The 12252-nt window shown below is 41.4% G+C and overlaps 1 protein-coding gene across 6 annotated transcripts in view; it reads right to left on the bottom strand.

Moving 5' to 3' along the window:
* Positions 1-12252, bottom strand: part of LOC102790410 (filamin-C-like) — a 63740-nt gene that overhangs the window by 27455 nt on the left and 24033 nt on the right. For 4 of the 6 annotated variants that reach the window (XM_087830737.1, XM_087830732.1, XM_087830736.1 and 1 more), the window contains exons 7-22: positions 11462-11624; positions 10971-11171; positions 9640-9762; positions 7801-7938; positions 7326-7452; positions 6932-7068; positions 6242-6435; positions 6048-6161; positions 5812-5955; positions 5136-5259; positions 4676-4836; positions 4489-4579; positions 3389-3558; positions 3186-3303; positions 1976-2238; positions 128-725 (exon numbers count right to left, since the gene is read on the bottom strand). In XM_087830737.1, coding sequence (XP_087686863.1) covers positions 128-725; positions 1976-2238; positions 3186-3303; positions 3389-3558; positions 4489-4579; positions 4676-4836; positions 5136-5259; positions 5812-5955; positions 6048-6161; positions 6242-6435; positions 6932-7068; positions 7326-7452; positions 7801-7938; positions 9640-9762; positions 10971-11171; positions 11462-11624 — 2866 coding nt within the window. The remainder of the gene's footprint in view (positions 1-127; positions 726-1975; positions 2239-3185; positions 3304-3388; positions 3559-4488; positions 4580-4675; positions 4837-5135; positions 5260-5811; positions 5956-6047; positions 6162-6241; positions 6436-6931; positions 7069-7325; positions 7453-7800; positions 7939-9639; positions 9763-10970; positions 11172-11461; positions 11625-12252) is intronic. The other 2 variants (XM_087830734.1, XM_087830735.1) reach the window with 1 other exon arrangement.

The raw sequence follows: 12252 nt of genomic DNA, 5'->3' as shown, positions 1-12252 counted from the left end.
TTTAGAGCACAAAATCGATGAGCAAATTTGATGACCAGATATTGTTTTACATTTGTGTTTGATTAAAGTATACAAACCTCAGACATCCTTCTTTTAACTGGGCATTAAAAAATCTTTAAGTGCTCACCTCTGGGTTCCACTCCTGGTCCATAGACCTTCACTCCACTGGTGTCAACAGCTGGGTCCACCTGCAAGCGAATGGGGAACTTTGGCACCATGTGTCCTCCATATTTAATGGTGATGGTGTACATGCCGTGGCACTGGGGTATATATGTGATGGAGTAGGTCCCATCACTGTTGTTCTGAATGTGAACTTCAGCTTTGGCCCCAGAGTCAGAGATGATCTCGATGGTGAGCTCATCCTCTCCGGCTTTGGAGCAGTCCACCGTGAAGGTTCCAGCCTCGTTGACCTTGCCTTGCTCCAGCCCGGGGCCGCTGGCTGTCACCTTGCTGGGGTCAAACACTGACTGGACCACAGCCTTGAAGGGGGAACCGGGGATGTGCTGGTCTGCAAACAGGATGTTGATGGCGTATTCACCAGGCTCAGTCGGCAGGTAGGACACAGAGCAGGATCCATCACCATTGTCTTGGCATTCAATCTTGGCCTCACACGGCCCCTCCACCGTCAGACCCAGACCACCAGTACCAGCGCCCTTTGTGTCAATGGCAAAGGGGGCTGGTTTGCCTACCACACCACCCTGAAGGCCTGGACCGTAGGCTCGCACCTGGAAAGTAAATGAAAAAAACCAGAAGAGACACAAGGAATACTTATTAATGCTGGTTAGCAGAAGACATTAGCTTTAATTCTGAGGTCTGCACCAGAATCAGCACAGATGATTGACTGAACATCCATGGATTACTAAACTGGTAGGCCTGAAAAACATTCACACAAGTAAAGATTTACACAACGATTTCTGAACCAAGTACTAAGTCATATTTGCTTGGGGATCAAATAATTATTTTATTCAATGACATGCAGGAACTTAGTGAGCGATTAAAGATAAATTGCTTGAAAATCTTTGAATACAAATCTGTGAAGGTTCTCAGTCATACAAGTTATTGTAGTCTAAGGAGCTTGGAAAGAAAAGTGTCTGGACTTCTTTAAGTTTCCTTGAAGACGTCTGACCTCTCATCCGAGAAGCTTCATCAGTTCTAAGAGCAACTGGTGGAGAGTCCCAGATTTTAAGCCCTATGCGTTTGTCCCCATGAGGGTCATGGACCTCCTTAATGATCCTCTACCTAATCACATGAGCCAAGGTGTGAAAATGGGTGTGGGTCACAATCAGCCAAGCCATTGTGAAACCTAGCCCCTCCCTATCATGTGATTTACTGAGGTCAAATTGCCCAGGATGTGAGTGGGCATTAAGGCGTCTGGGAAGGGATCTCAAAACTGGATTATAGATAGTAGATAATTGGTGTTGTAAACCACTGCCTCTGTTCAAAGATGGTCGTTCACAGTGGACATAGATGGCTTCTTTCACTCCTCTTTCAAACCATCTGTCTTCCCCTTCCAAAATGTGAACATTGGCATCTTTGTCCTTTAGATGCAGATGGACAGCTGAGTCTTGTCCCATGGAAGTGGCTCTTCTATGTTGTGCCATGTGTTTATGAAGTGGCTGTGTAGAGGTCTGGGGATTCCTTGCTACACTGTACAGCATGCACTCTGTTGTTAAGTTTGTGTTTAGGAGTTTTGTCTTTGGGATGAATCAGTTTTTGTCTAAGTGAGTGGGTCTGAAGTACACTGGGATGTCATCCTTGGAGAAAACTCTCCTGAGTTTTTCCCAAAAAATGGCTACACAGGGAATGACAATATTGTTGCGTTTGCCTTTCTGATCCTTCCTAGTTGGTGTCTGATACTTTTTTCTGTGCATCTTTGCTGACTTGATGAAAGCCCAATTAGGATAACCACATGTCTTTACTTATTCTGACAAATATTAAAATTCTATCAGTGTGGGTTGTTGTGATTTTAACTCACCTTTGAAGGATCAGGGGGCATGAGGCCCTCCACAGTGAATGGACTTCCCGGGACAGGGTTCCCATCGTAGCTGATGTCCACTCTGTATGGTCCTTCCTCAGGAGGAATGTACTTCACTGTATGAACCTCATTAGCTGTGCCCGATTCTACCTTGCAGGGGATTGGTCGACGAGAAGGGGAGGTGATTTTCACGTCTAGTTTGCCCTGACCTCCAGCACCTTGAGTACAGATGGAGAACTCCTGATCCTTCCCAACATCTACTTCTGATTAGTGCACAGAAACAGCAGGATGGTCAGCAGGAACAGGGGTTTGGGGTTTAGGATGTTGATAACAGTGAAGTCTGAACATCTTTTTAAGCTGTACCCACACAGAGGACAATTCACTCACTGTGCATCGCTTTCAACCTGATGGTTGGTCGCTACCAGGCTCCAGTTACCTAGGTAACATTCTAATGTATTTACTAGCTAGTCATATGTCATTCACCAGTATCCTGAGCTAATTAGCAATCACTTTAATTGCTCTCCTTAAAGTTAAGAAACGTTTATGTTAGGACCCACCCATGTCAAGCATGAGATCATTGAATGTCATTGATTTTCCTGTCATCATGTGAATTTTTTCCTGTGTGGATGCAGCTTTAGACGTGAAGATGAAAAGCTATTTTTTTTGGAAATGCTGGCGTGTGTTCGGCTGCACATTAAGGGATATTTCTGTTGGAATCCTTTGATACTGATTATAAACGAAATGGAAAAGCGGTCTAAGCAGTTCAAGCTTGTTTTATGTTAAATGATTCAGAAAGAAGAGAAATTTCCACTGCAGATCAGAATTACACATCAGTTAGATTAAATTTAATGAAACAGAGCTTGAATGAACAGCAGCTCAGAGTCATTAAGGATCCCCATGAAGGGGTTGTGATTGTCTTTCAGAGGAACTCCTGGATTCTTTTGTTTACTCATCTAATCCATCATTTACTCTCCACCTCACTTATTATAATTAGTACCAAACTGTGCAGGACTCTCTATGGAAATATCCTGTAATCTAAAGCTAAACAGCAGCTTGTATTTAGGAATTTGTGATGAATGATTCCAGGAATTTAGCTGGAAACACGCATTCTGTGCTTCATCTGCTGCGTCATGAAACCTGATCAGGGCTCCATATGGAAGCACTTTGCTTCTGTATGATAAATGTTCCATTTTTTTCCTCACAGACTTACTGTTGTTCAGTCCCTGAACTTTGACCTTGTTGAGGTCCAGTGGGGGGGCCACAATGATGGTGAATGGACTTTTTGGGATGGGGTCTCCTCCATGACACACAATGATGGACATGCTCCCCTGAGAGAAACACAAGCAGTGCTTAACTTATGTCCATCAGTCACCTCACAGGTAATCCATCACACATGTGAAGTTGGTGTGCTACCTGCTGCACCGCCGTGTAGCGGACAGTGTATGAGTAGTCATGGTTGTCGATGATCTCAAAGTCTCGGACGGCATCACCTTTAGCTGCTCCGGTGAAGTGGACCTCAGGTTTGGCTTTACCAGCTCCCTTTGTATAAATGGTGAAGTGGGTGGGCTTACCCACCTCCACCCCTGCAAAGTTCAGACAGAAACTTTATTAATAAGGTTCTTCTATGTGCAGCACTTTGTGATTCTCTGTCTAGAAAGGTGCTATATAAATAAAATTTTACTTTATCTAATTTAATACAGATAACAAGCTAAAACCTGCTGTTCCCCTGATGGGAACAAGGGCCCCAGCAGTGAGCCAGTCCTAACAGACTAATTAAAGATTAAAATGTCCAACTTTACAACAGATATAGATGTTTATAGTCTGATACAGTCTCTTTAGATTATTTAAAGTTTGTATTTTTAGAAGAATAGAATAGAATAGCCCTTTATTGTCATTGTACATATAAATCAAAACTGTGGGTGCTCCACCCTAGTTGTGCCAGAATAAGTTATAAATAGTAGGCAGCTGGAATCAATAGAAAACAGAAAAATATATACAATCAAGAGGGTAATATATAAAATAAGAGAAAGGCACAAATTAGAGAACAAAGTGCTTGGAAGTAGTGCAAAAAGACTTGGTCTGAACAGAGTCTGTGTGTGAGTGGCCTGAGTGATGAGGGTTATTCAGACCATTGTTTAGATTTGTGGATGGGTGGACAGGGGTAGGGGCAGCCAGTGACTTTTTAGGTGGTGTTAATTACCCTCTGCGCAGCCTTCCTGTACTCAGTTGTGGCCCCTGCATACCAGGGTGGAAGAGAGCACGCTCTCCACTGAGGAGCAGTAGAAGGCCAGCAGCAGCTTCTGGTCTGGGTTATATGACATCATCCAACCAATAAAATGGCTGCTGTGTGATTACTGTACTAAGAGACCATCCAAGAAGTCTGAGCTCTGGTTTACTAATTACCAGGTCTCTTCGTGGACCCCTGTATGTGTGACGTGATTAGTAACACTTCCACAGTTTTGTATCTGATTTTTGTGTTGTATTGATCACAAATGTGATAAAACCCAGCTCACCTGTCCTGTTGAGTCCAGGTCCCTCTGCCCTGACTTTGGCTGCATCATGGGAAGGATCCACCTTTATTCTGAAGGGGCTAATAGGGATTTCCTGTTTTACACAATAAGTGTGAGATGTTTTTTTTAAATTCAGTTTTAACATAGATGTGCATTTAAGATTTGATCCAACTGTTGACCCCTCATTTACCTGATCAGCGAACAGCACCATGATGGTGTACTGTCCAGGACCCGGAGGCATGTACTTCACTGTGAATGTGTCGTTGTCGTTCTTGATGATGTCAAAGTCGATGTCAGCCTCGGCAGGTCCGACTACACCTGGAGCGCACTTGATGCCAATGCTGACATCACCTGCAGGGAAATAATAATTAACTCTATTACAGAGATTCGAGGTTATTTCTGCAGTAATATTCAAACATCATGTAGCATCATGTATTCCTGTACTATTTAATTTCTTTCTAATTATACTCATAAAAACAAAACTTGGCATTACAGCATGTTTGTGTGCTGCACAGCTGGTCTGAATCTGAGTTAAAGTCATTCATTGGAGATCAAGCTCAACGATCAGAAAGACAAAACAATCTCCTATGTGTCGTGCATTGTGGTGGCGGGACATGAAAAGAGGACATTAGACATGAAACAGGTCTCACCCTGTCCGGCTTCACTGCAGTCCACAGTGAAGTAAGTCGGCTCGTTGGCCTTCAGTCCTGTCTTCTCCACACCTGGACCGTAAACTTTCACATTCTCTGGATGGCTGCCCTCTCCGATAGTCACCTTATTCACAACATCACCATCATTGTTGGCAACAATAAACCTGGCTTCTATCTAGACTCTAACAAATAAATGCAAAAGCTGAAATATGGAATAAATCATGGAATATAAACATCCATGCGTTTAAGGAAACTTAAACTCATCTTTTTCTGCTAAGAAACATTTGAGGTGATACACTGAGCTCTCGACACACTATTATTAAAACACTGCAGCCACTGGAGTACCTCAAGGCTCTATTATGGGTCCCCTAAAGTTCTGTATTTACATGACAGCATTTTGTCCTTCAACCAATAAAAATAGTGTTTAGCAGACATCTGCTTAAGTTAAGGGTTAATTTAGTTTTTTCCATTTAATGTTTTACTGATTACTAACAAAAAACAAAGCTAAAACTAATCTCACATAATAATTCAAAGAGCAAGGTATTTGTATGTTCGTGTTAATGATTGACCAGTTTACACTGCAACAAACTGCAGACATTGTGAGTGGGATTAACAGATTTAAAGGATATACTTCAGTGACTTTAATGTGAGACTATATTTGGTGTTGGTTTTATACCCTGAATGGGCTGTTGGGGACGTTGACTTCACCCCAGGTGACGATAATGGTGTGTTTGATGGGTTTTGTGGGAATGTAAACACAGAAGTAGGTGCTATCTCCATTATCTGTGATCTGGACGTCAATGGGGAAACCATCTGAATCCTACAACACAAACAGATTTACACTGGTGTGATTTTGAAAAGATGTTAATGTGTTATTAAAACATTACGGAGAGGCTGCCTCTGAATCCTCACCTGAGCATAGAGCTTCAGCTCTCCTCTGCCAGCTCCATGGGTATCAATGGTGAAATCAGCAGGTTTGTTAACAATGCAGCCCAAAGGCTCCAGACCTGGACCGTAACATTTCACCTGAGGAAGTAAACACATCACATGTTTAAAAATTAAACATGCAGAAAAATGTTTGAAACTCAACAAGGCTCTGATCTGACCTTCTCAGGGAAGATGGCACTGGCAGCAGGGAGGATGTGGGCCATGAAGGGACTGTCCTTGATGTCCTCGTCATCACAAATAACATGGACCGCATAGTCGCCTGGTTCAGTCGGCCAGTATCGAACATCACACGATCCATCGCCTTTATCATCACACTCAATCTTAGCCTGGGAGGGCCCCTCGATAGAGAAACCTACACATAGACGCTGTTATTTAAACACTGCCTATCAGTGATGAATGTGAAAACAATGGGATCTGCCCATGGAGTTCAATACTTTACATGACACACAAATATTCACAGAAATAGCAGTATATACCATCAGATCCAGAGGCTTTTGGACAGTGGCAAACATCTTACACACAATGCCCTGTTTTCAGATGCTCAAAAGTAACCAGACTGTTGATAAGGAGTAGGTCTGCAGGTTGTTATTCCATGACCACTTAAGCAAATAAAAGATGTCGAGTTCTGTTTGGTAGCTGTTTACTGAAACATATGAGGTGTTAGATTTCCTGTAATATGATTGGTCTCGTTTTGTTTGATAGATGCAGCAGAAATGTTACATCCTTATTAAATTTAACAATATTTTTCTACAAGATGTTGAAGTACTGTGGATTGCTTTTGACCATAAGTCAGCGCCTTAAGCTCTTAACGTTTTCCTGAGTCCCATCTTTATGTTATTGTAACTAACCGAGAGTTCCCACTTCAGTTCCAATGGCCTCCACCACAAAGTCAGCACTCTTCCCCACCATACCGGTCTCCAGACCTGGACCCCAGGCTCTCACTTTCTGAAGCCCTGCCTCCTCACTGACATAAACTTCAAATGGGCTGGAAAACAGAAAAAATTGATTAGTTTTTATCTTTACTTCAGATAAAAAACATGTTTTCATACATGCACACAAGTCACTGGAGTACCTCAGGGTTCAATCTTGGATCCTCAATATCTTTAGTTTTATATGGCATCACATGATCAAATGATTAAAATGCATGCATTTGTTACTATATGTGACATAATGCACAGCTGTAAGAAACACTGTTAACTCCCCAAACTGTAATAATATGTATAATCACTCCATCAACCTCACCTGCGAGGGATGCTGTGTCCGCCCCAAGTGACAGTTACGATGTACTTTCCTGCCATGACGGGGTAATAATTACACTCATACAGGCCATTTTCCATCTCAAGCACATTCACAGACTCCTCCAGGCCTTCTATATTAAAAATAAACATAATCCACAATCAGTCCACCTTTACTGAGCTAAATTTCAAATGAAAATAAAGCCAATTACCAAAAATAAAAACATTTTGTAAAACACACTCACAAATGTACATACACAGGAGAAACCTCTTTTTGGATATTCTGGAAAGGTCTGACTGTGCTGAATCCATCATTACAAATCTCACAAATATCAGCTATAGTCAGTGTTCTGTATTAAAATGATGTGATCTAACCAAAAATAAGAGGGGTTCTCTTCAGTTTTGTGTTTAAATGTGTTTCCTAAAAGGGATTTTAGCTCCAGTTGGTGAATCTCGTGGGTTGGTGAGTCTTGCTGTCTTACTTGGTCCTTTTACGGTGACTTTGAGCTCCCCGCTGCCGGCTCCTTTGGTGTAAACTCTGAAATCTGCCAATTCTTTCACTCTCAGACCCTTCGGCTGCAGACCTCTGCCAGATGCTCTGCAGGCGTTTGGGTTACAGGCTGTGAGGACCAGTCAGATGGAGGTTAGACTGGGAAACGACGCTCAAATGATAATGAAACTCACACAAACACACAGAGCCTGTTTCATACTTCCTATGTAATCCTACACTGAACCTCCTGGAGAATCATCAGGATCTGTCTTATCTGTCCAGCTGCCTCCTCCAGCTGAAGCCATAAAGTCGGCTGCTATCATGGAGGAGCTATGAAGCTTCAAATGGAGGGCTGAGTTGGAGTTAATTTGGTCTCAGAAATTAATAGTTAATCTCACAGGTTACTCATTTACTCTCTCAAACTGATCAGTGCACAGCTGATTAAACTCAAATGATTACTGTGTGATTCTAACTAAAATATACTAACAACACACACACACACACACACACACACAGAGCAGCACGAGTTTCTCGTTAGTCAGCTTATCAGCGCCATAAAAAGCAGTTTGCTGAGGCTGAAAGGGAAAAGCAGCAAAGAGGAAGACGTGATGAAATCAGAATTCAGAGCTGCAGATTCAAGAAAAATACAAAATGCACACAAACGTAATAGCAAACAGAAGGAAAAACTTGCTATAGACCGACATGTTCTTTAAACTTAAACTTAAGTTTGAAGCATCAGATTTGAGAACACGATGCACTCAGAGGATAGAGCGTCGGTTAGCTGCAGAAGGAAGAGTTACTAAAGGCGACGTGAGGAAGAACAGGCAGGGTTGATGATGATGTTGGGGAGGAGCAAGTAGAAGATCACTCGGGCATTTAAGCCTCTTCTCTGATTATATATAATTATGTAAAGTCACTTGCTAACCACTTTATTTTAAAGTGGTTAATTTTGTTGTTTTGCTAAGATGTTATTAACACTTCAAATTCAAATTACAGATTCAAACCAATAAAACAACCCAGATTTTGATCTTTTTCATAACACACTTTTTCTTAATACCTCCTTATACAGTTGAACCCTGTTCAATTCTACAAAATTTCTTAAAATTAATAGTGATACCAAGAAAATCTGAGCTGTTCTTGGGCTACTTTGTCGGTGTCATTTTCCAGCCCTCAACGGTTCTTGTAGAGTTTTTTGTTAACCATCTAAACCAAACAAAAGTCTCCAAATGTTTACAAGAAGTGACCCACCACACATACTAACCCACTCAGGAGAATATTCTGGATTTTTGCTGACACAAAAGTTGAATCTGTGGGCAATGGAGCTAAAACAAAAAACAAGAAAAAAAAAAAAACCCAAGAAACTGAGCAGTAAATAGCTTGGCTCCAAAATTCTCATTGCACGAGGCACTTTGAGTTACTTGGAATTGCTTTCTTTGCTGCTTTTATCAACCTACTGACCTAACAACATGTTCTCAGGATAGATAGTTTTGACAAAATGCATCCCAGAACACCACAACCAACCCAAATGTAAATTATTAAAGCTTGAATTTCTACAGAAATAAAGTGTAATAAAATAATAATGATAAAATAATGATGAACTTAAATAATTCCTAATTATTTCTGATGCCATTCAAAAAGGGCTTTAGACTACCACATTCAGTTTCTGAGATGTAGAAAAAGAACAAGCTGCTCAGGATGAAGCAGTGCCAGGACATGCTGTAAGGCAGGGAACCCCCATCCATATGGGGCCAAAGTGAAGACAGTTTGAGTTGAAAAGACCAGGCTAGCTCAGGCAGGCTCCAGTTGCATCCTGTCAATGGCCTGTACTAACTTGGTCGCCTGGGTTTGGGTGGTGTTGGAGGAGGAGCTCTCCTGGTCTTGTCAGTAGGTGGGGTGCGTATGGACTGAGGTACAATCTGCACTGGAGAGCCAGGAGGAGGGACACTCTGTGAAACTGAAGGAGGGAATAACAGTATGATGCATTTGTACATCGGCACAAGGAGGACAGAACCCAGATCGGTTAAAGGGCAGCGTCACCAAAGCAAGACGAACTCTCCAAATTCAACCAAATCAACCCAACCCAAATGAACTAAAATAAAGCAAACCAGCCAAATCAATCCAAACAAAACTAAAACAAACCAAACACAACCAACGAACCAACGCTAAATAAAACATAGGAAATCCAGTCAACCTAAAACAAACTACCCCAGACCTAACCACCTAACCAACATAAATCAAACCCTTAGACAGTTGGGATAAAGTTTAATTCTGCATTAATTCTGCAAAGTTAGTCTCAAGTCACTGGAATTTTCTCAAGTCAGTTGAATCAGGCTAGTCCCATTTTCAAAGATAAGTCAAGTTAGACTTCAAATTAAGGTAAGCTATTCCCAAACCCAGTGTCCCGGATCAACACGGTCCTGATTTATATCTTAAATCCTTGGAAATCACAGGTGATTCTTAAATTCAATATTGAAAAAAAAAAAGCCTAATCTAATTCCAAATTAGTTTAATCCAACATGACATCCCAAGGCTACTTCTGCAACAAATTACAAGACAAGACCAAGTTGCCAATAATACCTAAATAAATTTAGGCTCCAAGTTAAGACAAATTAGGAACGCTCCAAACATGACTTACAAGTCCTAACCAAAAGTAGCCAAATCCCAGATCAAGAACAGCCAAGTCAGACATAATCCAGTCCATATAAATATCCACATCCTGTTCCAGCAAACCGGGGGTGATCAAACACCATAGCCTAAAAACATGAATGTCCATAGAGTGAACCATAAAGGCAGCACAGACAATCTCAGAAGACCTGGACTTGGACGATACCAAAGGTTCCTGTTACAAAATCCATCGAAGTTTAATGTTACACGCATGCTGATCAGAGATCTGTGCTGGTGAATGTATTACAATAAGAGGCAGGGTCAGTTAAATGTTTAAAATAAATATTGTAAATATTTAAGTTGACTATATTAAATGAATGAAATAAAAATATATCTGCAAATTTAAAGAATTACATATAAGATAGGACATGCTTTAGGACAAAATTCTGGCTTTCATTTTAAATCACTGAAGGAACTGCCTAGTACCTAGAATGCAGGAAAGAGTTAGAAAGGTCAGTTTGTAGTGTTGTAGACATAAAGTAAATGTTAGAAGCCCACCTTCGGAGATGTGGACAGTGAAAGGACTTCTGGGAATCTGCTGCCCAGCAAAAGTCACACAGACGACGTGAGGTCCCTCCAGGACAGGGACATAGGTGCACCGAAATACACTGTCGCCTCTGTTCTCCAGGACAATCTCCACTGTATCCCTGCGGCCATTTGAGTCCACAATGATGACGCCCACATCTCCAGCACCCGCTCCTGGTGTACGGACAGAGAATGACAAGACCTTTAAACAATGGAGGAGGAATGTGACTGTCACTGGAACAGTATCAGACAATGAAGGTCATCTGCAGGAAATAAGCAGTGGATACCCAGAGCTAATGGAAATATGGAGTCAGAGTCCCTCTGAGAGACCGCAAAATGTTTTTGTGCATAATTTTGGTTTTAATTTGTTCTTTCAAGAGTAATGATGGAAGAAAAACTTTTCATCAGTTTTCTTTTATTAAGGGAATGTAGCTCAGACAAACTAACAATACAATGAGACTTACCTGCAGTGTAAATATCAAAGTATGTAGGTTTGTTGGCCACATTTCCCGTTGGCTGCAGTCCCAGCCCGCGGGCCTGAACTCTGGTTGGGTCGCCCATGGCTTTTGAAACATTTACAATGAAGGGGCTTCTGTCGATGTCCTGACCAGCAAACAACACCTTTACCTGAGTGGAAGAGGACCGCAAAGGCCTGTTAGGTTCACAAACATAAATTTGTGTTTCCATGAACTAAACAAAAGCTAAGACTAAGGAACCAGAAAACATTCAGACCCTGTCAAAAGGACAACACAAGAAACAGCTCCTTTATCCACACATGATCCATGTGAGTTATACATGTCATTGGTTCAGTATTCCCCAATCAGGGGTATAAGCATCACAGGGAGTTCTTCTGCAGAAAGATTAGCTCAAACATAAACATTAAAAAAATTACAGAGACCAAAATTGAGCAGACATCACCAGTTAAAGTTAAAAGGAACTGATAAATGGTAGCAAATAGATATGCATACATGATTAAAAGTGATAATTAATGGTGAAAGAGAATGCAGTTATTGATGAGTCAATGAACAGTTATGCTAACGATTGTGGATGATGACATTTATTTGTATTTGTATTTATCTTATCTTAAATGGTAAAGTCATCCTTGTCCAATTTAAATGGGTTCCCTTTCAAACATGAAGGGTTCTGGGTCCATGTTATAGGCTGTGCAGGTCCATCAGATGAAGAACGTTGGGAATCATGGCCCTGTATTTCTGATCAATAACATAAGAACCACTGTACTTCTTTCAGCTGTACA

The sequence above is a fragment of the Neolamprologus brichardi genome, chromosome 17 (genome assembly GCF_056152115.1).
Source record: "Neolamprologus brichardi isolate AB-2024 chromosome 17, ASM5615211v1, whole genome shotgun sequence".
In the NCBI taxonomy this organism is placed as follows: Eukaryota; Metazoa; Chordata; class Actinopteri; order Cichliformes; family Cichlidae; genus Neolamprologus; species Neolamprologus brichardi.
This window is presented reverse-complemented; position numbering and strand designations above follow the sequence as displayed.